We start from the raw sequence: 25,739 nt of genomic DNA on the forward strand, positions 1-25,739 counted from the left end.
GCCGCCACCCACCTATATTAGAGCATTTTATAAACTTAATTCACAATAAGCATAATCACACACTTTTTATTGTATTTGACACATTCAATGATAAATACTACTAGTATAATTTTTCGAAATTTATACTACCTAAATAGTGCGAATGTAATCACACTAAATCCCAAAATTGATTACACTAAATCTCAAAATAAATTTAACACATTTAATAAAGTCATAATACAAATATGAGTATTCTTAGGAATCATGTCTTTGGCTAACATATATGCAGGCTTGTTACAAGCAAATTGGCATTCTCTGAACTTTCCTTGCCATGAAGGAACCACTCTTATCCAATTAAAAACTCCAAAGTTAATATTATGACCAGTAATAAGTTTCATTACTTCTTTGGTATCTCCTTCAAAGGAAACCCTTGTATAACCTTTGCTCCAACGGTTTGTTTTCTTTGAGCGTGTCGACATGCCCCTAAGATAGCACCTCCAGTTTTTGATGGCCGCTCTCGATCATAGTTACCAACTAGTTGCATGCACTTCATCCAACCACAATTGGGTATCTTCCAGTGAGTAGCAGCTGTAGTCCGTTTTTGCAGTTAGACGTTCATCTTGATCGTGTCATTCTTTCGCATGAGTGAGAGCTTGGCTTATTATCTTTGGCCATGAAATGTTATTGTTTTGAAATATATATAAGATTGTTGCGAGAAGTCCAAATTTGCCAAAGAATCGAGTAGACGTGTTGCATTTAAAGATTTCTTGCATCAACCAATGTTATTTTCATACAATCTTATATCATATTCTACAAAATAGATAAATTTGTTTTACATAGTATATAGATTTTCACAATATCATAGAACTAAATTAGAAATTACTAATTTAAATAAGAGTAACTCGTAATAAGTTAATATAAGGTGTTTATTTATTAACAGGAGGAGGCTTTCTTTTGTGACCTATTAATTAGTTTTTAATGTTTATGGTGGAGAGGTATACCGTATACATATCCTCTATTAATATAAAACTATATGTATAAATCTCAGACATAATTAAGCAAAAAAAAAAAGCATAAGATGGTAAAATTAGGATCTTTGGAATGAGCTTAGTAAATTAATGGTCACAACATTTAACAAAGACTTTTTGTTTTTGTTTTCGAAATCAATAATTGAATTTGTCTGAATTATTCTTTTGAATATTTCAAAATATGTCTTTCCAAAATCACTATAAATAGAGAAGGGAAGCACCCACTTAGTTTGTATCACCACCACTACAAAGGCACAACAAACAAAGAAACACAGAGCTAGAGAAAGCATTTTGTTAAAAGACTTAATTTGAGACCAAAAAAATGGCTGATACTAATGAGGAAATGGGAGCCCCCTCCGTGGTAAAAGCTTCGTACTGGTACCCAGATGGAGAGGACAAGGATCCCGCAACCTCGGCCCAAACGATTCCCTCAGCTCTCTTCACTCACCTTTTCTGCGCCTTCGCCGATCTCGACGCTGACACCAACAAAGCTTTCATCTCCGAAGTGCACGCACAGAGATTTGCCACCTTCACTGAAACTGTCAAGATACGAAACGACCAGGTGAAGACCCTCTTGTCGATCGGCGGAAGACTTGGAAACAATTCTGCGTTTGCGTCCATGGCAAGTAAACAGCAGTCACGGAAAAAGTTCATTGATTCTTGGATTTCGATCGCTAGATCAAACGGATTCAATGGTCTCGATTTAGCCTGGGAGTACCCGAACAATGAGACTGAGATGACCGACTTTGGGGCCCTAGTTGGAGAATTGCGATATGCGGTTGACGCCGAGCACAGACGCACCAGCAAACCGACTTTGCTGTTGACGGCTGCCGTTTACTACTCCTCGGTTTACAAGACTTTTACCTACCCGGTTAAAGTGATGAAAGATAACTTGGATTGGGTTAATATTATAGCCTATGAACTTTACACACCGCTGTCGTACCCCCACTTTACCGCTCCACCCGCCGGTCTGCACGCTTTTTCTTTGGACGAAGGTATAAGCATAATAATTTCCCTACGATTCAGATAATAAAAGAGGAGATGTTTAGGTGAGTAGTCTTTTTGGCTTAATTGATATAGAATTTGATAATTTGGCTGATATATTTATATATAGATCGAAGCGGCGACTCTGGTTTTAGAAAGTGGGTTGAGGACGGACTTCCCAAGAATAAAGCAGTCTTTGGATTTCCATACGTTGGCTATGCCTGGACTCTCCAAAACGATATGGATAACGGCTATCATGCCGCCGCCTCCGGAGTAGCCAAACATGAGGACGTATCTGAGGATGGTTCTATAAACTATGATAAGATACAGAAGTTCATAACTGATGAGAAAGCAGCACATAAGTATGACTCCCCAGTTGTCGGGAATCATTGTTTGGCCAACAAGATTTGGATTGCGTACGACGATACTGAGAGTGTGACGGCCAAAGTGACATACGCTAAGCAGAACGTTCTGCTTGGTTACTTTGCCTGGAACGTTGGAGCTGACGTTAACACTGTTCTATCCACCGCAGGTTCGTCTCTTTTTTCTTCTTCTTTTCTTTTTTTCTTTCATTTATATTCTTTCATAAAATATTCTCTTAAACTTACAGCATGGAAAGCATGGTCTGGTTAATTGACAACCATATCGGATCGGAGGAGTTCCCACAACGATAAGTGAATGAAGAAATAAATAAATAAAAGACGAGTGAAGAATAAAACATGTTTGCTTTATGTTATTGTAAGATAAAATAAAATAAAACTTGTCTGTCTGCTTGTATGTTGTTTTCTGTAACTAAAAAAAAAACAAAAATGCTTGCGTTTTTATATAATCACTGTAAACCCAAATAAAAAATAATGGTTTGATTTCTAAGAAAAAATGCATTACAAAACACCGACGGGCTTACCTCATACCATTCATGTACGTTTCCATTAGAGATCCATCTAACGAAATGACATGCATGTTTCCAATTTGTATTATAACTCGAAAATGCATGCATGCATGTTTCCAATTTGTATTATAAAGAATCTAATGTAATCGATGAACGAAACTTACGTGATTATCTTTGGAGAATCGCAAACCCTTTCCTGCAATTGGAAACTGTATTCACCTTCATCCTCCTCCTTGGAGCAACTTATCAAAACTTCTTACTTGTTAACTTTGCAAACTGTCTTTCACCACTAGTTGATTAGAGATTTATCGAAGCTCATCTTCAATGTTGAATCATATCCATCGAAATTGCGCATCTCTTTGGAAACTCATTGAACCTATATATTTATTTACTTTTCATGTACTATTTGAGTTTTAAGTAGCTAGTGTGTACTTCCCTCTTTTGAGGATTTAATAGAATAAAGTGATTGTTTCACCAAAACAATCTTAACTGTAATTGTGCTCAAAAAGTATTTGCAACAAAGTATTTGCTGAATCTAGTTAAAACTTGTGTGTCTCTTGTCTCTTCTACACTAAACATCATATCCATCGAGATTGTGCATCTCTTTGATGATTCATTAGTAGTAAATGTTTAGATGATCTCGCTTATAATGTACTTAAACTATAGCTTTAACATAGAATGAAAAATTCTAATGTATATGAAGTCAAGAAACAAACAAAAATTGTACTTGAAATTATAATATTTTGTCTAAGAGCTTGAAAATATATATATATGTAAAGTTATTTCTAGCAATTTTAAAAGCCAGCCATGTAGTTAAAGCTTTGTTAAAAAAAAAAGGGCATTTTCGAAAATAAATCTTTTTCTATGTTCATTTTCAAAAATATTTGTTTTCTAGATACAAAATGACTAAATTGTAAATCCTAAACTCTAAATAATACATTCTACCTCTTAAAACTTAATGACCAGACCTTTTTTCTTTATTTTAATATAATAATTAACTAGTGATACTCACAAACACTCTAGCAACAGTCAATACAAACAGCAGAAATAACAACAACATTAAACCAGCAATTATCCAACAAAAAATCTAATAAAGAATTAACTATTATTCAATCAAACATAAGCCGATAAATAAATCATCCAACAATGTCATGAAACATTAAACCAGCATCCTAACAACATTCTAATGACCCGACTCTAGCAACCTAACAGAAGCCAGACATCAATCAAACGAACCACTAGAACATCCTCCTCTTTATCACCTTGATTTTACAGTCACATTTTTGCTTTATGTGCACCACAAAAAGAATGGAACGCATGAGTTACCAGAAATATTCAGTGATGCGATCCTCCCATCTACTGGACTATACACATAAGCGAAAAGACAAACAGAAACATTTCACAAAAAGCAAGCAAACCAGACTACTCTGAACGTATGTGTCGACTGAAACCCCTCATCGTCATGGTCGACGCTGAACCCTTGTGTCGATCGACGCACTCCTTGCATCGATCGATGCTTCCTCGTGTCTTCACCAAAACCCTTGTTGCATCATGTAACGCCACGACCGCTAGCTCTTAGTGGGCCCATCCATATATGACGGCCAGTTTGCTACGTCCGGGAGGCTTTAAAGACTTGATTACCGTCCCTACAAATCACCACATGTGTTTTAAACTCACTCGCACAGCTCCGACAATCACTTCTCGAAAGATCATACATCCTAAGACTTCTCCAACTCAAGCACGCATTAATGTGGAGTTCTCTGAGGACCCTTAACCGAAAAGATAATTGCACTTTGGTGACATAGATTGATGTGATCGCAGGACAGGAGCTCGGCCAAGACGACCAAGACACGCCGGACGCGACCGAGACGCCTGACCAAGAGGCATCGGACGCGGCCAAGACAACCACTTCGGACGCCGCCAAAGCACCATCGATCCTTCCCGGAGCCATGATATGTTCCAGGAGTTCAGCAAAGGCGGCCAAGCAACGGCTCAACCTGTTCGTCCGGTCATTCACCCAACGTCCACCGATCTATGAAGACCTCGGAGACTCAGTTCGCTTGGTCTTCACTCTTACCCAAGAGTGAAGACAACAAAGTCACTTAAGCACGGATTTTTACTCTTTTTCCTTACTCCGGGTTTTTCCCATTGGGTTTACCGGAGAAGGTTTTAACGAGGCATTGAGTTTGGTGCAAAACGTCTAAGGCCAAGTCACTTCCCGCGTCAAGGCCAAAGACAGTTATCTCTTTTCCCTCTTATCTTTTGGTTTAAATTGAACTTGGAATATTCCTTTAGGACCGTTAAGAGTTTTTTGTGGCTAAGCTTGTTAGTCAAAGGAGGCGACGTGTTCTCATTGCAAACAGAACACATCAAAGGACGATGTGTGGACCAAGATAAGTCTGCGTGTCCTTAAGCCCCTTCCTTACCCTAGCTATTTAAACTCCTCTTAGCTCTTTATTTCTCCTTAGACTTGAATGAAAATAAAACTTTTCTCAAGAGAGATTCTTGAACTTGTCTCCATCCTTTCATTAGTCAATCCGGGATTGCCTAAGGGAACTAACCTTAGCAAACCTTGAACCGGGTTCAATGTTTGTTAGCGACCGTATCAAGAGGAGAGCAAGCCTCTTGTGTCGTCATTCAATCCATCCTCTTTTCCATCGTTCCATCTCTTTCGTTTCCATCTTCACATCGTTCCCAAACCACACTCAAACGCTTCCGTATCTTACCGCATCTTACCGCATTTTACCGCATCGCCAAGAGTCACTTCCGCATCGTCCATCCGTACCGCATCCGCTTGATCCAATAGAAACCTCTGACCGTATTCACAAACGCTCGTTGGAATCTCGCCATTTCTCGTTTCCCTCGTTTGAATCTTCCCTAGATTCGAACCCTCAAGTCTTGTCTGAGGAAAGTCTTGACTGCCGAGCTCTGTCCGAAGTCGCTACCTCCGTCCGTACCGTAACCGCGTCTCCCAGTCACATCAGCTTGGTATCAGAGCTTTAAAAGCTCCTGTCAGGTTGTTTCGTTCTAAAACTCTCTCTTTTCGTTTAAAGTTTCTATCTTGTCCAGTTTGTTCCGTTTTGCTATTTTGGTTTACTTTGGTGCATGTTTGGTGTTGTTCATCGTTTGTCTAGGTTGTTAGCGGTTCATATTGTTCATCCTGTTTGTCTTAGTGTTCGTCTGTGTTCTTGCTAGATGGTCAAATCAATTCTTTTAAACCTTTCCGAAAGTCCCTGAAACTGGGGTGTATCACATCAATCGATGCAGACGCGCGGAATATCACCGACAATAATCCCTCTCGACTTCTCTCGGCTCCAACCATCGCCACAATGTCCGTGATGCCCAAAACCGCCCTCAACATGCCACAACCACCACCACAATCACTCACAAACAAGCACACAAGCAATAAATCATACAAAACACACATCTAATCGCTTAGATAAGTCTTGATCTTTTAATCACCTCATAAACAAGAAGATTCTGAACGAAAACGACAAGAATCACACCACAGAAAGCTCCCCACCACGTCCTTATCCACAGATCTTCACTCAAAAAACATATCTACCAAAAAAACGGCTTAGAACTCATCACGAACGCTCACAATAAGAACTTTTTGAAGAGAAAACTCTTCTTCTCAAGTGTTTAGAACGACAAAACGGCTAACCAAAGTTTAGGGCGTCTAGCTTCCTTATTTATAAGCAAGCTCTTGGTTTTCCCCATCAAACCACATCGAACTAGAGACATTGGAAACAACCCGAGTGCAAACCACACAATAGTGTCGATTGATGCCCTGACCTTGGCGTTGATCAATGCTCAAAGCGTAAATATGATTCGCGGGTGTTACAAAACCATACGATAAATGTAAAATAGAGAACCCGAAAATTAAAAAACAAAATTAAAAAAGAAAACTCTAATTGTTAATTTAACATATTATAATTGTCTGGGCAAAAAAATAAATTGCCCAAAAAACAATAGTTTAAGAAAAGTAATATCTCAATTAGGACAGTTCTAATAAATTCTTAAAAAAAATAATAATTCAATGAAAAATACCTTAAGTTTATAAACAAACAAAATAATATCGTATTACTAAAATGACCAGTAGTATTTTTATATTTATGAATCATAAAATATCTAGAGTCCAATCTAGTCACAATTTCATTGTAATGCATGTGAACTAAATTGTTCCACAAGTAAACTTGATCAAAATATAGACTATAATTAAGTCTTTTTTTAATTTTAAATTCTTGATTAATAACAGACTTTACAACTATACTAATAATAATAAACTTATTTATATCTGATGACGAGATGATAATAATTAAGATATATAGACTATAATCAAGTCTTTTTAATTATTATTTTTATGTACATGATATATATGTCATGCGGCCACCCACATATCGAGCATAATATAAACTTAATTTACAATAAGCATAATCACACACGTTTTACTGTATTTAACACAGACAATGTTAAATACTACTAGTATAATTTTCTAATTTTATAATATAATACGATCATATATATTACCAAGAAAAAGAAGATGAATCAATCACTCAGTTGTCAATTTACACAATAACGATTACATAAATACTATACAGACTTTTTTTTGGGAGATATATATCAGTTGTACTACTTTATTAGCACATTTGTAAACATTCACAATAATAATTATGACACTAAATGTAACATCCGCGAACCAAAATACCGGATTGGGAATTGCATCGGTCGATGCATGTTCAGTTTTGTGCGGATGAGTTTAAGTTAAATGCTGCGTTTTGGGTAAAAGGGAAAAGGAAAATCCTGAAATCGTTTCTTTTGTCTCATTAGTCGACTTTGGCCGTTTTTGAGAGAAACAAAAGAGAGAAAGAGTGTTCTTGGTGTTCTTGGTGATTTCTGTGGATTGGTGGCGTTTTCTGGTGAGATCTGAGGCTTAGAACGTTGTAGGAGCTCAGGGGCGGACTCACGTTCATTAGAGGGGGTGAAAGTGCACCACATAAAAGTATAAAATGTTTAGTTTATGCATACTAATTAGTGATATAAGGTAGCCTAGTGGTCAATGATGCACCCCATAATATTTGAGATAAACGGTTCAAATCCCCAACTAGACAATTTTGGGTTTTTTTTTGCACCCCCTCAAAAGATTTGCTGGATCCGCCACTGTAGGAGCTTGCTAGGAGTGTTTTATTGCTTGCTTGAGGTTCAGTTTCGTCTTGGCAAAGGTAATTGCATGACCATGGCTTATCTAAGCTAGAGATCTCTCTGATTTGCTTGTTATGTGTTGTTAGGCTTGTTCGATTGATATTTGGGACGTTAGGAAGCTTTCTTGTGGCTTGAGATCGAGTTTTGTGGTTGTAGGAACGAAGATCCGACGAGAAGCTTCGGAGGAAAACGATGCTCGACATTGCATCGGTCAACGCACATTGTGCGTCGGTCGATGCAGATGCGAGGACGGCGCAGAAACTCTAGGGTTTTTGTGTTATGTCGAGCATGCATCGGTTGATGCAATGGGAGCATTGGTCGATGCAAGTTAACCTTGCATCGGTCGATGCAGATCTTGCGTCGCTCGACACAACCTCCAACTGGTGTCGGTCGATGCATATTGGTGTCTGTCGATGCAGAGTCCTAGTTTGTCTATTGTTGATTGTTGATTGTTGGTTGATGGTTAGAGATGTCTCTACTGCTTGTGTGTATAGCCCAGTAGATGGGATTATATCCTTACTGAGTGTTTATAAAATACTCATGCATTGCAATTTGTGTTTGTGGTGCAGGTAAAGGCAAAGTGAGATCATGGAATCAAGGCAATGAAGAGGAGGATGTTCTAGGGACTCAATTGGATGTTGTCTGGCATTGCTAGGTTGCTAGAGTTGAGTCATTAGAAACATTGCTAGGTTGCTGGTTCTATGATTCTTGTTGTTTGGTATTTGGATATTGATTATGTTATAATATTAGTTTATTATTGGATTATTATTGGATATTGGTATTTGTTATTCCGCTGTTGATTGTGATTGTGGTTAGGTGGCTAGTGGGTATGAGACCACTAGTTGTAGTTTAATTATTATATTTATATTTATTATTTTTTTTAAAAATGGTTGGGTCCTTTCAGTTTGGTATCAGAGCCCTTACGGTTCTAGGTTTGGGTTCACTAGGCTTTGTGCTGTAGATGTTTGGGATTTGCATGCTTTGGTTTATTATGTGAGTTAGTCAATTGTGTGTGGCATGGAGTCCTAGAACATCCTCTTCAAGCCTACAGTGTGATTCCACGGTGAGTTTGTGTTTTTGTATTTTTGTGTTATGTTAAGATTGCTTGCTAGCCTCTGTTCTTGGAAGTTCAGTGGTTAAAGGTGTTTGAGTTGTTGATCGTGGACAGGGACGTGGTCGTGGTCATGGTCGGGCAGGTCCCGAGGGTAGCGAGTGTGTAGTTCAGAGTTCAACGAGGAGGTACGTTAGAGGGTCGCAAGCGTAGGAGGGACCAGAGAGGGTTAGCCGGTGAGAATGCCGGGGATGCTGGGAAAACAGGTGTGGGGTTGCAGCAGGTGGAGCCTACGGTCAAGATGATTGCTTGGCAGATCTGTTGGCATGCTGTTGGAGCGGTTACCGAGAGGGGTACCAGTGCAGGCTCCAGTTGTACCGCATGTGGTGGGGTGCAGCCAAGGGCTGCGAATGTTGAAGAGTTTCCATCTTATGTTAGGAGGATGGAGCAGTTGTAGATGACCGGTATGAGATTATTCACAAGTGGTATCGGGCCTAGAGAGGCGGATAGGTGGACATATGCAGTTGGAGCAGATATTTCTCTGTTTGGTGGTTAATCCAGTGGGATATTAGAAGTTGAGTGGGCAGGTGTAACATTGCAAAGTTATACTCGGATCACAGGAGGTACTGTTTGTAACGCCCCCGAACCGTTCTATGACTCACTAGCTAGCTAGCTAGCCGTGACAGTGTCCCCGCGTGAGTGGTCGTCGAGAACTCACGCGTGACAACCGCTTTTGGAACAGAAAAATCGACTCACTATTCTAGCTAGACTCGAGAACAAATTTCAAGAGGCTAAGCTAAAATAAAACACACAACACCAATTCAAGCATTGATAAGTCAAGCACATAGCAAGAAATCAATCAAGAATAACACAAGCTATAATCAACAAGAAGCAAGAAATATATTTCAAGCAACTTAAGATTGTTCCACATGCATGCAACCAATTTAAGCAACTTAAGCAATACAATGCAACAAGTTCTAATATGCATGCAACCGTTTGATTTAACCGTCTAAATCCTTCTTAATCCAATTAAGCATGCAAGCCAATTTTATTCAATTTAACCCATTTAAATCCCTCAAGTCCAACTTATGCATGCGTGCTAACCTCAATCGTTTTTATGCAATAAAATTGCAAATAAACTTCACCAAGTTTTAATTATGCATGCAACCGGTTTTAAGCAAATAAAATTGCTAACCACTTCAATTCTCATCTTGCATGTAATATCCTTTGTCCAAATTTTAAGTAAGTCCAAATTACTTAAATGCATCCCAATTCATTCGCGATCTTGCATGGTGATTCCTAGCTCAAATTTGATGTAATCTTTAACATGAATTTAGCATGAATCCTACCAAATTTATGCATGCAACAATTTAACTGATTCTACCGAGAATCTAGTCTACATGCAACACACAATTACCGCAGAACTCACCTTTACGTGATCGGTGATGATTGCACTTCACGGCACCGCGGATCAGACACTCCTTCTCTTCGCGACAGTAGCCTCTCGCTTCGTCCGCTACAACCGTCTTTTCTTGGCTTACACTCGATGCAACAATCGGTACTCTCTCGGTCTTTTCTCGACGCAGACAGCATCTTGCTCTCGGCTCAGTCTCGAAGTGGACAGCGTCTCGCCTTCGATCAACTTTACCGAAAACTCCGTCTCCTCTCGACGCAAGCAGCACTTCGCTTCGATCTCCCTCTCGATGATCTTTCTCGTCTCTCTCGGCAATCCCTCTCAGCAATCTCTCTCGGCAATCTCTCAATCTCGTCTCTCTCTCTCTCTCTCGGATTTGAGAGAAAATTAAGCTTTTGAGAGAATTTTGAGGAAATGAGCAAAATGATCTCCCAAGATCTCTATTTATAGGCTCGACATCCTCCTCCTCTTCCCTTAGTGGAACTCGACAAATGGCATCTCTCCTTTTGCATGTAGAGCGTGCATTTCACGCTCGCGACAAATGGCAACGTTTTCTTTGCATGTGGCGCGTCTCCTTCACTCCCCAATCCATAAGCAACAATTTTCATTTGCACCCCATCTTCTTTCTGCATGCCTTGCATGTTTTCCCATTGGTTGATTCTTGAGAAAACAAATTCCGCAATTTTTGGAATCTTGTCGGGTCGGCCGGTCGTTGGTCATTTCTCGACGTTTCTCGGCAAAACCCGTCCTCTTCGTCCAGCGCTCTCGACAATTCTCGGATTTCTCGGTCTCGCTCGGACATGACTCTCGGTCAGTCTCGGCATTTCTCGGTACCGCTCGGACACGCCTCTCGGTCATTCTCGGCAGCTCTCGGACCTCTTCGGACATCTCTCAGATGTCTCGGTCCTCTCGGCAAATTCCGGACAATTCTCTCGGTCCCTCGGACGCTATCGATTCTCTCGACCAAATCTGGATAATTTATCGGTCTCTTGGACATTGTCAATTCTCTCGGCAACTGTCGGATAATCGTCTCGGCTCCTCGATCACTATCGGCCTTCCTGGTAACTCCCGGACAATTTTCCTCGGTCTCGTCTGGACTTTTCTTGGTTTCCTCGATCATCTCCCGGACATCTCGATCTTTTCTCGGACATCACGATCTTTTCTTGGACATCACTCGGACATCTTTCAGACATCTCGGCCTTCTCTCGAACATCACCCGGACATCTTTCTTGGTACTTAACCGTTTCTTCCGCGGATGCCATTTCCGCAAAAACTGATAATTTTCGATCGGTCTTAAGGTCTCGATCGCACCTCCGGTCACTTCAGTCTAGGCTCGTCCTTCTTTGTTTTAGTTCCTCTTCCTTCTTAAGTCTTTTCCGGGCCATTTCCTCGAATTTTTATTTTGGGATTTCTACCCTTAGTGAGGTTCACTACACTGTTGGTCGGGAGATGTTTATAGTCATTAAGGATTGCTTCCCCTGTGGGGATGGTGATTCTCCTGAATACCGATAGCTCGCGGGGCTGTGGGCTCCAAGAGTGGCAGAGGGAAAGATGTTTCCCCTGAGGGGATGAGTAGTTCTCCTGATACCAAGATCTCGAGGATTATGGTCCAAGAGTGAGACGGTATAACTCGAAGACGGTGGTCTAAGAGTGAGATCGGTATGGCTCGAAGGTTGTGACCTAAGGGTGGAGAAGTTGGGAGCAAGCAATGCCTAGGACTTGAGTATAAACATAATGACGGGATGTAGACCTCGAGAATTGATGGTGGTTTAATTTTGGATTTTAGTGTGTTGGCCGGTGGGCCAGGATTTTATGACCGGTGCGGTCATGAATGTGTGGCTGATGCGCCAGGATCGCGTGGCCGGTGGTGCTGGAGTCCCGGGAAGGAGAGCTGCAGTAGGTATGAGCCGGCAAGGGCATGGTTGCCAGATATTTAAGATTCACGAGAAGCCTTCATGGCAAGATAAACTAATCGTTGCGACGGTGGTGGATGGAGATCATTGGTGATGGACAGGGATTGCAAGGTTCAAGGTTTTGGTAAGCTTGCTGGGGGAAAATAAGCCAAGCGGGTTGAGTTGGCGGCTTGCAAAGCATCTGACGCGGAGAATCAAAATATGCGAACATATGGTACTTGTTTGTTTTATTACGCTCGTATTGATGATTTTCTGTGGAGGATGATTGCCCAGTGGAAAAGCCATCTCTGGAATAAGCTATCTTGTGAAAGTTTTCCTAAGAGCCAAGTTACAAGAGATTCTTGGACGATCAAGAAGGTTGATATTCAGGTGGCGGTGAGCTGATGTCGGCATACTTGATTATTTGTTTAGTAAAGCTGAAGACACAGATAGAGGATTTGTTGAGCAGAGGACTCTTTTGTCTTATCACTTCACTGTGGGGAGCGTCGGTGTTCGTCAAGAAGAAGGACGAGGGATGGGTTTATGAGTTTGTGGCGATGTCGTTCGGGTTGACTAACGCGCCAGCAGCATTTATGAGGTTGATGAACAGCGTGTTTCAGGAGTTTCTGGACGTGTCTGTCATCATTTTCATCGATGATATCCTGGTATTTTCTAAGAGTCCTGAAGAACATGCAGTGCATTTGATAGCAGTTCTGGAGAAGCTGCGGGAGCAGAAGTTGTTTGCTAAGTTGAGCAAGTGCAGTTTTTGACAGCGGGAGATGGGCTTTCTGGGTCACATTGTTTCTGCAGAGGGGGTTTCTGTAGATCCGGAGAAGATTCAGGCTATCAAGGATTGGCCTAGACCGCAAAATGCCACAGAGATCAGAAGTTTCCTTGGTTTGGCAGGTTACTACAGGAGGTTTGTGCAGGATTTTGCAAGTAGAGCACGCCCTATGACTAAGTTGACAGGGAAGGATGTCCCGTCTGTGTGGTCACAGGAGTGTGAGGAGGGCTTTGAAAGCCTTAAGGAGATGTTGACTACTACGCTAGTGTTGACTTTGCCTGAGCAGGGAGAACCCTATGTGGTTTATACAGATGCATCTAGGGTTGGTTTGGGGTGTGTGCTGATGCAGCATGGGAAGGTGATTGCCTATGCTTCACGGCAGTTGCGGAAGCGTGAGGGTAACTATCCTACTCATGATTTGGAGATGGGTGTTGTAGTCTTTGCCCTTAAGATTTGGAGATCTTATCTTTATGGTGCAAAGGTACAAGTGTTTACAGATCATAAGAGTCTGAAGTATATATTCACTCAGCCTGAGCTGAATTTGAGACAGAGGCGGTGGATGGAACTTGTGGCAGACTATGATTTGGAGATAGCCTATCATCCTGGTAAGGCTAACACGGTTGAAGATGCTCTGAGTCGGAAGAGGGTAGCTTCGGCTCAGGAGCAGGAGATGGAGTCTCTGATAGGAGAGATCAGTACTTTGAGGTTGTGTGCTGTTTCACAGGAACCGTTGGGTTTGGAGCCGGTTGATAGAGCAGATCTTCTGGGTAGGGTGCGGTTGGCTTAGGAGAAGGATTTGGGGCTGGTTAATGCCTCAAAGGATGTGGATTCAGAGTATCAGGTCTCAGATAATGGTACAATCTTGGTGCACGGTCGGATTTGTGTGCCCAAGGATGAGGAGTTGAGGCAGGAGATCTTGAGAGAGGCTCATGCGAGCAGGTTTTCTATTCATCCATGAGCGACTAAGATGTACCGTGATCTCAAGAGGTACTATCACTGGGTCGGGATGAAGAAGGATGTAGCTAGTTGGGTCGCAAGGTGCGATGTGTGTCAGCTAGTGAAGGCTGAGCATCAGGTTCCTAGCGGGTTACTGAAAAGTCTACCCATTCCTGAATGGAAGTGGGATATGATTACTATGGACTTCGTGGTGGGTTTGCCAGTGTCCAGGACGTTTGATGCTATTTGGGTCATTGTGGACCGGTTGACTAAGTCAGCACATTTTCTGGCCATTAAGAAGACTGATGGAGCAGCGGTCTTGGCTAAGAAGTATGTGAGAGAGATAGTCAGATTGCATGGGGTGCCAGCGAGCATTGTGTCTGACAGGGATTCTAAGTTCACTTCGGTGTTCTGGAAGACATTTCAGGCAGAGATGGGCACTAAGCTGCATATGTGTACAACTTATCATCCCCAGACAGATGGACAGTCAGAGATGACGATCTAGACGCTGGAGGATTTGCTGAGGATGTGTGTGTTGGATTGGGGTGTCCATTAGGCAGATCACCTGAACCTGGTAGAGTTTACTTACAACAACAACTATCAGGCAAGTATTAAGATGACTCCTTATGAGGCTTTGCATGGGAGACCATGCCGTACACCATTATGCTGGACTCAGGTGGGGGAGAGGAGCATGTTCGGGGCAGATTTTGTTCAGGAGACCTCAGAGATCTTGAGTTTCAGGTAGGAGACAGAGTGTACCTCAAGATGGCCATGTTGCGGGGTCCGAACAGGTCATTGACAGAGACTAAGTTGAGTCCAAGGTTTATGGGTCCGTTCAGAGTGATTGAGCAGGTGGGACCGGTAGCATATAGGCTGGAGTTGCCTGAGGCTATGCGTGCGTTCCACAAGGTGTTTCATATTTCTATGTTGCGGAAGTGTCTCTGTGAGGATGATCAGTTGTTGGCTAAGATTCCTGAAGATCTTCAGCGTAACATGACTTTGGAGGCGAGACCAGTGAGGGTTCTCGGGAGGAGGATAAAGGAACTTTGAACGATGAAGATTCCTTTGATGAGAGTCCTTGGGACTGGGGTGGTTTGAAGGAAAGTTTCCTTAAATAGAAGTGTCTAAATGTGGAAAGTTTCCAAAAATGGAAGTGCTAAAAATGGAAAGTTTTATGTGAGTTAGAATTTGTCCATTTTAGTGGTGGAGAGCCTTTGAGAGGCTTTTGTGGCCTTAGTGGCGGACTTTTGAGTCATTGTGCCGTGTGTGGCAGTCTTTTAAGACATTGTGTGGCCTTTGTGGCAGGCTGTTTAGCCAGATGTGTGGCCTTTGTGGCGGGATGTTTAGCCAGTTGTGTGTTCTTTGTGGCGGGCTGTTTAGCCAGATGTGTGGCCTTTGTGGCGGGCTGTTTAGCCAGATATGTGGCCTTTATGGCGGGCTGTTTAGCCAGATGTGTGGCCTTTGTGGCGGGCTGTTTAGCCAGATGTGTGGCCTTTGTGGCGGACTGTTTAGCCAGAGTGCCTGTTTAGGCGGTCCTTCGGGACATATGGTCTTTGTGACGGTCCTTCTAGACAAATGGTCTTTGTGATGGTCCTTCGGGACAGATGGTCTTTGTGACGGTCCTCTTTAGGACAGATTGTTTGGTCTTTGTAACGGTCCTGGTTAGGACATATTGTTTGGTCTTTGTGATGGTCCTGTTTAGGACAGATTATTTGGTCTTTGTGACGGTCCTGTTTAGGAGATATTGTTTGGTCTTTGTGATGGTCCTGTTTAGGATAGATTGTTTGGCCTTGTGGCATGTATATGATCCTTGTGTGGTCATGAGGTATTCCAGTGAGGGGATATGTGGTAGGTAGGACATTGAGATGTTTTACGCGAGCCACGGGAAGGAAACCTGGATAGGGATAGGACTCAGACTTGTTCAGAATTGTTTGCTCGCGACTCTAGGGGGACTTAGGTTCTCCTAGTACTGCCATATTCTGAGACTTTGTGGCTTGGGAGTATGGTTGGTATATCGACTTCGGATGATGATCCGGAGGCACGCTGTAGGGTGGCAACCCGAGAGACAAGTATTGGATTTTCCTTATATATTATGGCATGCGGGCTTAGGCCCGATGAGGAGCCAACATTATGGCATGCAAACTTAGGTCTGATGATGAGCCAATAAAAACTCAAGGTTTAGGCCTATGAGTAAAGGAAAATCCAAAAGTCGAGAGCAAATAACGCCTGGAGCGTGAGTCTATCACCTAGAGGTGACCTTCCGTAGATCGGTCGGAGGAGTGCGGGCCGTGGAGATGGTTGCACGGGAGTCCTTGGCAGATGGTTGTTTAAGATTCGAGGACGAATCTAGATTGGTGGGGGAGAATAGTAACATCCGCAAACCAAAATCCTGGTTTAGGGGTTGCATACGGTCGATGCAATAGGTGCATCGGTTGATGCAATAGGTGCATTGGTTGATGCATGTTCAGTTTTGTGCGTACGAGTTTAAGTTAAACGCTGCGTTTTGGGCAAAAGGGAAAAAGAAAACCCTGAAATCGTTTCTTTTGTCTCATTAGTCAACTTTGGCCGTTTTTGAGAAAAACAAAAGAGAGAAAGAATGCTCTTGGTTTTCTTGCTGATTTATGTGGATTGGTGGCATTTTCTGGTGAGATCTGAGATTTAGAACGTTGTAGGAGCTTGCTAGGAGTGTTTTATTGCTTGCTTGAGGTTCAGTTTCGTCTTGCAAAGGTAAGTGCATGACCATGGCTTATCTAAGCTAGAGATCTCTCTGATTTGCTTGTTATGTGTTGTTAGGCTTGTTAGATTGATATTTGGGACGTTAGGAAGCTTTCTTGTGGCTTGGGATCGAGTTTTGTGGTTGTAGGAACGAAGATCCGGCAAGAAGCTTCGGAGGAAAACGATGCTCGGCATTGCATCGGTTGATGCACATTGTGCGTCGGTCGATGCAGATGCGAGGACGGCACGTTTTCGTGTTATGTGGAGCATGCGTCGGTCGATGCAATGGGAGCATCGGTCGATGTAAGTTAAACTTGCATTGGTCGATACAGATCTTGCATCGGTCGACGCAACCTCCAACTGGTGTCGGTCGATGCATGTTGGTGTCGGTCGATGCAGAGTCTTGGTTTGTCTATTGTTGATTGTTGGTTGATGGTTAGAGATGTCTCTACTGCTTGTGTGTATAGTCCAATAGATGGGAGGATTTCCTTACTGAGTGTTTATAAAATACTCATGCATTGCAATTGTGTTTGTGGTGCAGGTAAAGGCAAAGTGTGATCGTGGAATCAAGGCAATGAAGAGGAGGATGTTCTAGGGACTCAATTGGATGTTGTCTGGCATTGCTAGGTTGCTAGAGTTGAGTCATTAGAAACATTGCTAGGTTGATTGTTCTATGATTCTTGCTGTTTGGTATTTGGATATTGATTATGTTATAATATTAGTTTATTATTGGATATTGGTATTTGTTATTCCGCTGTTGATTGTGATTGTGGTTAGGTGGCTAGTGGGTATGTGACTTATCAGTTGTAGTTTAATTATTATATTTATATTTATTATCATTTATTATTTTCTTAAAAAAAATTGGGTCCTTTCACTAAATCTCAAAACTAGTAAAAATCAAAATTTCATACAAAATGTAGTGATGCTTGTACTTAAAGGTTTCTCTAAAAATGATTAAATTCATCAAAAGTCATCATAATTATTTTTGGCATCTTATATATATATATAGTGTTGACCCTTTAAGCTTTTAGCTTTTAGATATTATATAAAAAATAACATATGGTCAGTATAATTAATAACCTATATTATCCATGAATAATGATGGGGATTTGTTAAAAATACCCTTTTTGGTATACCCTTTTTCAAAAATACTCTCTTTTTTGGCATTTTATTTTTGTCCTCCTTTAATTTTTAATAACCATTTTACCCTTATATGAAAAATATTTTAATCAATAAAAAGAAAAACAAAATTTTCCCGCCAAAAATATTTCCGACATATTTTCCCGCCAAAAAAATTTTGAAAAAAATTTCCCGCCAAAAATTTATTTGTCAAATAAAAATTGATAAAAAGTTTTGAGAAAAAAAATTTTCCGCCAAAATTTTTCCCGCCAAAAAAAATTTACAAGATTTTTAAAAGATTTTATAAGATTTCTACCTTATAAAAGCCTTATAAACACCTTTTAAAGGCTTTTACAAGATTTTTAAAGAGTTTTAAAAGGTTTTTTAAACACCTTGTAAAGGCGTTTACAAGGTTTTTAAAAGGTTTTTAAAAGATTATCAAATGGTTTTTAAAAAGATTTTTAAAAGGTTTTTAAACACCTTGTAAATGCTTTTACAATGTTTTTAAAAACCTTATAAAAAAATTTACAAGGTTTTTATAAGGTTTTTAAAAGGGGTTTAAAAGGTTTTTAAGCTTTTAAAAGCATTTACAAGGTTTTTAAAAGGTTTTTAAACTCATTTTAAACGTTTTAAAAAAGTTTTTAAAAGTGTTTACAATGTTTATATAAGGTATGAATTTCAACATTTTTGGCGGGAAAAATTTTCGATTTTGGCGAGAAATTTTTTTTTTGGCGGAAAAAATTAAATAATTTTTGATGGGAAAAATTTTCGATTTTGGCGGGAAAAAAAATTTTTGCGGGAAATTTTTTTTTTTGCGGGAAAATATTTTCGATTTTGATGATTGTACATTCATGCTGTCACTCAAAAAATGGTAATTTGGTCATTTTGTATTTAAAGATGGGTAGTTTTAAAAATGGTCAACATGAATGGGTATTTTTAAAAAGAGGTATGGAAAAAGGGGCATTTTTTAGAATGTTCCAATAATGATCGAGTTTCGGATATTAATTTAATTTTTTAGCGTCTCGTTACCCATCTCATTACCCGTTTTATTACCCGATTCATAAATACACGTTAATATTTTGTAGAATAATGTTACCAGCATGAGGAAATATTTATGTAAATTTGGATTTGTTTGTTACAAAATAATAGTAGAAAAATTATTAATTCTATATATTTTATAAAATCATATATTTAATTTACTTAAGGTCATACTCTGATTTCGACCCGTAGTTGGTACTACTATTTTGGTTTGGTGCATTATCAAATTCGTTAATTATACATTCGGTAAAGCCAAAAAAATCCAACAAAACATGTATTGACCCGTGATTTGGTATTATAAATTGATGTGATCGTGTTTAGAGATCTTAATATACCAAATTTACAAATTGAAGTTATTGGTATAACATGTTGTATATTAATTTTATAGGTAAAAATTACAATTAGATTATGTATATTATCAATATTATACACTTAGTATTGTTTATATAGTGAATATTGTGTATAAACAATTAAGTTTTAGCTAATTAAATAGTTTGTTATTATTTCCTAAGATTTTTGAAACAATAAATAGAGTTTTATTATTTTGTAAAGAAATCTAAACTTTTCTTTTGTTAGTTATTAGAATAATTAAAATATAATAGTATTTTCATAATATGTCACATCAGAACTGGTTAAATTTTTAACAACATAGCTTAAATAAGTATATAAATATATTTTAAAAATATAAACAATGTTGTATCCTAATTTTAATATATATTTGTTATTATTAAATGATTTAGATATGTAAATATTTAATCTTAGTTTTATAAATAAATTTAAGTTTTATAATTTTTTAAATAGTTTGTTATTGTTTCCTAAGATTTCTGAAACAATAAATAGAATCTGTTTAATTATTTTATTACATAATTTCGAAATAATTTTATTATTATTTTATTAAATAATTTCGAAATTATTTTATTAATGATTTCTTGTAATCGAATAAATTAATAATTACTATTTTTTTGGATAATCATTTTCAGGTTACAACAAATTAATATTAAGATTCTGTTATTATATTTTGTATTAAAGTATAGTGGCATTATGTGTAATATTTTACATGGAGTAAGATTATTTGTTTAAAGGGTTGCTTACATAAGTATATAGATATAACATTTGTTTTCTCTATTAATTAATTAGTCGCAAGATTAGTAATTTTTGTAATGATGGCTACTAATACATTGAATGGAAAAAAAAAAGACTTGTTGGATCTAAAATACTATTACATATTATTGAAAAATCAAAAAAATCAAAAAAAAAGACTTCTCAATTTCCACTGATTATCCATCGGAAAGAAGAGAGCATTTATGCAGCTGTTCAATATTAATAATAAAGATATATAGACTATAATCAAGTCTTCTATTATTGTTATTTTTCTGTACAAGATGTATGTCATGCCGCCACCCACCTATATTAGAGCATATTATAAGCTTAATTCACAATAAGCATAATCACACACTTTTTATTGTATTTGACACATTCAATGATAAATACTACTAGTATAATTTTTGGAAATTTATACTACCTAAATAGTGCGAATGTAATCACACTAAATCTCAAAATAAATTTAACACATATATGCAGGTTTGTTACAAGCAAATTGGAATTCTCTGAATTTTCCTTGCCATGAAGGAACCACTCTTATCCAATTAAAAACTCCAAAGTTAATATTATGACCAGTAATAAGTTCCATTACTTTTTTTGGTGTCTCCTTCAAAGGAAACCCTTGTATAACCTTTGCTCCAACGGTTTGTTTTCTTTGAGCGTGTCGACATGCCCCTAAGATAGCACCTCCAGTTTTTGATGGCCGCTCTCGATCATAGTTACCAACTAGTTGCACTTCATCCAACCACAACTGGGTATCTTCCAGTGAGTAGCAGCTGTAGTCCGCTTTTGCAGTTAGATATTCATCTTGATCGTGTCATTCTTTCGCATGAGTGAGAGCTTGGCTTATTATCTTTCGCCACGAAATGTTATTGTTTTGAAATATAAGAATATAAGATTGTTGCGAGAAGTCCAAATTTGCCAAAGAATCGAGTAGACGTGTTGCATTTAAAGATTTCTTGCATCAACCAACGTTATTTTCATACAATCTTATATCATATTCTACAAAATAGATAAATTTGTTTTACATAGTATATAGATTTTCACAATATCATAGAACTAAATTAGAAATTACTAATTTAAATAAGAGTAACTCGTAATAAGTTAATATAAGGTGTTTATTTATTAACAGGAGGAGGCTTTCTTTTGTGACCTATTAATTAGTTTTTAATGTTTATGGTGGAGAGGTATACCGTATACATATCCTCTATTAATATAAAACTATATGTATAAATCTCAGACATAATTAAGCAAAAAAAAAAAGCATAAGATGGTAAAATTAGGATCTTTGGAATGAGCTTAGTAAATTAATGGTCACAACATTTAACAAAGACTTTTTGTTTTTGTTTTCGAAATCAATAATTGAATTTGTCTGAATTATTCTTTTGAATATTTCAAAATATGTCTTTCCAAAATCACTATAAATAGAGAAGGGAAGCACCCACTTAGTTTGTATCACCACCACTACAAAGGCACAACAAACAAAGAAACACAGAGCTAGAGAAAGCATTTTGTTAAAAGACTTAATTTGAGACCAAAAAAATGGCTGATACTAATGAGGAAATGGGAGCCCCCTCCGTGGTAAAAGCTTCGTACTGGTACCCAGATGGAGAGGACAAGGATCCCGCAACCTCGGCCCAAACGATTCCCTCAGCTCTCTTCACTCACCTTTTCTGCGCCTTCGCCGATCTCGACGCTGACACCAACAAAGCTTTCATCTCCGAAGTGCACGCACAGAGATTTGCCACCTTCACTGAAACTGTCAAGATACGAAACGACCAGGTGAAGACCCTCTTGTCGATCGGCGGAAGACTTGGAAACAATTCTGCGTTTGCGTCCATGGCAAGTAAACAGCAGTCACGGAAAAAGTTCATTGATTCTTGGATTTCGATCGCTAGATCAAACGGATTCAATGGTCTCGATTTAGCCTGGGAGTACCCGAACAATGAGACTGAGATGACCGACTTTGGGGCCCTAGTTGGAGAATTGCGATATGCGGTTGACGCCGAGCACAGACGCACCAGCAAACCGACTTTGCTGTTGACGGCTGCCGTTTACTACTCCTCGGTTTACAAGACTTTTACCTACCCGGTTAAAGTGATGAAAGATAACTTGGATTGGGTTAATATTATAGCCTATGAACTTTACACACTGCTGTCGTACCCCCACTTTACCGCTCCACCCGCCGGTCTGCACGCTTTTTCTTTGGACGAAGGTATAAGCATAATAATTTCCCTACGATTCAGATAATAAAAGAGGAGATGTTTAGGTGAGTAGTCTTTTTGGCTTAATTGATATAGAATTTGATAATTTGGCTGATATATTTATATATAGATCGAAGCGGCGACTCTGGTTTTAGAAAGTGGGTTGAGGACGGACTTCCCAAGAATAAAGCAGTCTTTGGATTTCCATACGTTGGCTATGCCTGGACTCTCCAAAACGATATGGATAACGGCTATCATGCCGCCGCCTCCGGAGTAGCCAAACATGAGGACGTATCTGAGGATGGTTCTATAAACTATGATAAGATACAGAAGTTCATAACTGATGAGAAAGCAGCACATAAGTATGACTCCCCAGTTGTCGGGAATCATTGTTTGGCCAACAAGATTTGGATTGCGTACGACGATACTGAGAGTGTGACGGCCAAAGTGACATACGCTAAGCAGAACGTTCTGCTTGGTTACTTTGCCTGGAACGTTGGAGCTGACGTTAACACTGTTCTATCCACCGCAGGTTCGTCTCTTTTTTCTTCTTCTTTTCTTTTTTTCTTTCATTTATATTCTTTCATAAAATATTCTCTTAAACTTACAGCATGGAAAGCATGGTCTGGTTAATTGACAACCATATCGGATCGGAGGAGTTCCCACAACGATAAGTGAATGAAGAAATAAATAAATAAAAGACGAGTGAAGAATAAAACATGTTTGCTTTATGTTATTGTAAGATAAAATAAAATAAAACTTGTCTGTCTGCTTGTATGTTGTTTTCTGTAACTAAAAAAAAAACAAAAATGCTTGCGTTTTTATATAATCACTGTAAACCCAAATAAAAAATAATGGTTTGATTTCTAAGAAAAAATGCATTACAAAACACCGACGGGCTTACCTCATACCATTCATGTACGTTTCCATTAGAGATCCATCTAACGAAATGACATGCATGTTTCCAATTTGTATTATAACTCGAAAATGCATGCATGCATGTTTCCAATTTGTATTATAAAGAATCTAATGTAATCGATGAACGAAACTTACGTGATTATCTTTGGAGAATCGCAAACCCTTTCCTGCAATTGGAAACTGTATTCACCTTCATCCTCCTCCTTGGAGCAACTTATCAAAACTTCTTACTTGTTAACTTTGCAAACTGTCTTTCACCACTAGTTGATTAGAGATTTATCGAAGCTCATCTTCAATGTTGAATCATATCCATCGAAATTGCGCATCTCTTTGGAAACTCATTGAACCTATATATTTATTTACTTTTCATGTACTATTTGAGTTTTAAGTAGCTAGTGTGTACTTCCCTCTTTTGAGGATTTAATAGAATAAAGTGATTGTTTCACCAAAACAATCTTAACTGTAATTGTGCTCAAAAAGTATTTGCAACAAAGTATTTGCTGAATCTAGTTAAAACTTGTGTGTCTCTTGTCTCTTCTACACTAAACATCATATCCATCGAGATTGTGCATCTCTTAGAAACTCATTAGATTTGATGATTCATTAGTAGTAAATGTTTAGATGATCTCGCTTATAATGTACTTAAACTATAGCTTTAACATAGAATGAAAAATTCTAATGTATATGAAGTCAAGAAACAAACAAAAATTGTACTTGAAATTATAATATTTTGTCTAAGAGCTTGAAAATGTATATATATGTAAAGTTATTTCTAGCAATTTTAAAAGCCAGCCATGTAGTTAAAGCTTTGTTAAAAAAAAAAGGGCATTTTCGAAAATAAATCTTTTTCTATGTTCATTTTCAAAAATATTTGTTTTCTAGATACAAAATGACTAAATTGTAAATCCTAAACTCTAAATAATACATTCTACCTCTTAAAACTTAATGACCAGACCTTTTTTCTTTATTTTAATATAATAATTAACTAGTGATACTCACAAACACTCTAGCAACAGTCAATACAAACAGCAGAAATAACAACAACATTAAACCAGCAATTATCCAACAAAAAATCTAATAAAGAATTAACTATTATTCAATCAAACATAAGCCGATAAATAAATCATCCAACAATGTCATGAAACATTAAACCAGCATCCTAACAACATTCTAATGACCCGACTCTAGCAACCTAACAGAAGCCAGACATCAATCAAACGAACCACTAGAACATCCTCCTCTTTATCACCTTGATTTTACAGTCACATTTTTGCTTTATGTGCACCACAAAAAGAATGGAACGCATGAGTTACCAGAAATATTCAGTGATGCGATCCTCCCATCTACTGGACTATACACATAAGCGAAAAGACAAACAGAAACATTTCACAAAAAGCAAGCAAACCAGACTACTCTGAACGTATGTGTCGACTGAAACCCCTCATCGTCATGGTCGACGCTGAACCCTTGTGTCGATCGACGCACTCCTTGCATCGATCGATGCTTCCTCGTTTCTTCACCAAAACCCTTGTTGCATCATGTAACGCCACGACCGCTAGCTCTTAGTGGGCCCATCCATATATGACGGCCAGTTTGCTACGTCCGGGAGGCTTTAAAGACTTGTTTACCGTCCCTACAAATCACCACATGTGTTTTAAACTCACTCGCACAGCTCCGACAATCACTTCTCGAAAGATCATACATCCTAAGACTTCTCCAACTCAAGCACGCATTAATGTGGAGTTCTCTGAGGACCCTTAACCGAAAAGATAATTGCACTTTGGTGACATAGATTGATGTGATCGCAGGACAGGAGCTCGGCCAAGACGACCAAGACACGCCGGACGCGACCGAGACGCCTGACCAAGAGGCATCGGACGTGGCCAAGACAACCACTTCGGATGCCGCCAAAGCACCATCGATCCTTCCCGGAGCCATGACATGTTCCAGGAGTTCAGCAAAGGCGGCCAAGCAACGGCTCAACCTGTTCGTCCGGTCATTCACCCAACGTCCACCGATCTATGAAGACCTCGGAGACTCAGTTCGCTTGGTCTTCACTCTTACCCAAGAGTGAAGACAACAAAGTCACTTAAGCACGGATTTTTACTCTTTTTCCTTACTCCGGGTTTTTCCCATTGGGTTTACCGGAGAAGGTTTTAACGAGGCATTGAGTTTGGTGCAAAACGTCTAAGGCCAAGTCACTTCTCGCGTCAAGGCCAAAGACAGTTATCTCTTTTCCCTCTTATCTTTTGGTTTAAATTGAACTTGGAATATTCCTTTAGGACCGTTAAGAGTTTTTTGTGGCTAAGCTTGTTAGTCAAAGGAGGCGACGTGTTCTCATTGCAAACAGAACACATCAAAGGACGATGTGTGGACCAAGATAAGTCTGCGTGTCCTTAAGCCCCTTCCTTACCCTAGCTATTTAAACTCCTCTTAGCTCTTTATTTCTCCTTAGACTTGAATGAAAATAAAACTTTTCTCAAGA

At 39.1% G+C, this 25,739-nt stretch overlaps 1 protein-coding gene and 1 pseudogene across 1 annotated transcript; both read left to right on the top strand.

Annotated features, from left to right (window-relative positions):
• Positions 1 to 1,260: 1,260 nt before the first annotated feature.
• Positions 1,261 to 9,346, top strand: LOC147930454 (class V chitinase-like). The gene is made up of 4 exons (XM_087476876.1): positions 1,261 to 2,002; positions 2,122 to 2,523; positions 4,702 to 4,934; positions 9,251 to 9,346. The coding sequence occupies exons 1-4, from the start codon at positions 1,330 to 1,332 to the stop codon at positions 9,344 to 9,346; spliced, it is 1,404 nt and encodes a 467-aa protein (XP_087333002.1). The 5' UTR covers positions 1,261 to 1,329.
• A 12,259-nt stretch (positions 9,347 to 21,605) lies between these two features.
• LOC147930455 (class V chitinase pseudogene) lies at positions 21,606 to 25,328 on the top strand (annotated as a pseudogene).
• The last annotated feature ends 411 nt before the right edge of the window (positions 25,329 to 25,739 follow it).

This window comes from Camelina sativa, chromosome 12 (assembly GCF_030686135.1).
Source record: "Camelina sativa cultivar CO46 ecotype springtype chromosome 12, ASM3068613v1".
Taxonomy (NCBI): domain Eukaryota; kingdom Viridiplantae; phylum Streptophyta; class Magnoliopsida; order Brassicales; family Brassicaceae; genus Camelina; species Camelina sativa.

Excerpts from the sequence above, each read along its gene's own strand:
- LOC147930454 (XM_087476876.1), top strand. The coding sequence starts at position 1,330 with ATGGCTGATACTAATGAGGAAATGGGAGCCCCCTCCGTGGTAAAAGCT. Across the intron at positions 2,003-2,121 it reads CGCTTTTTCTTTGGACGAAG|ATCGAAGCGGCGACTCTGGT; the intron begins GTATAAGCATAA and ends ATTTATATATAG. Across the intron at positions 4,935-9,250 it reads ATGAAGACCTCGGAGACTCA|GGACGTGGTCGTGGTCATGG; the intron begins GTTCGCTTGGTC and ends GATCGTGGACAG.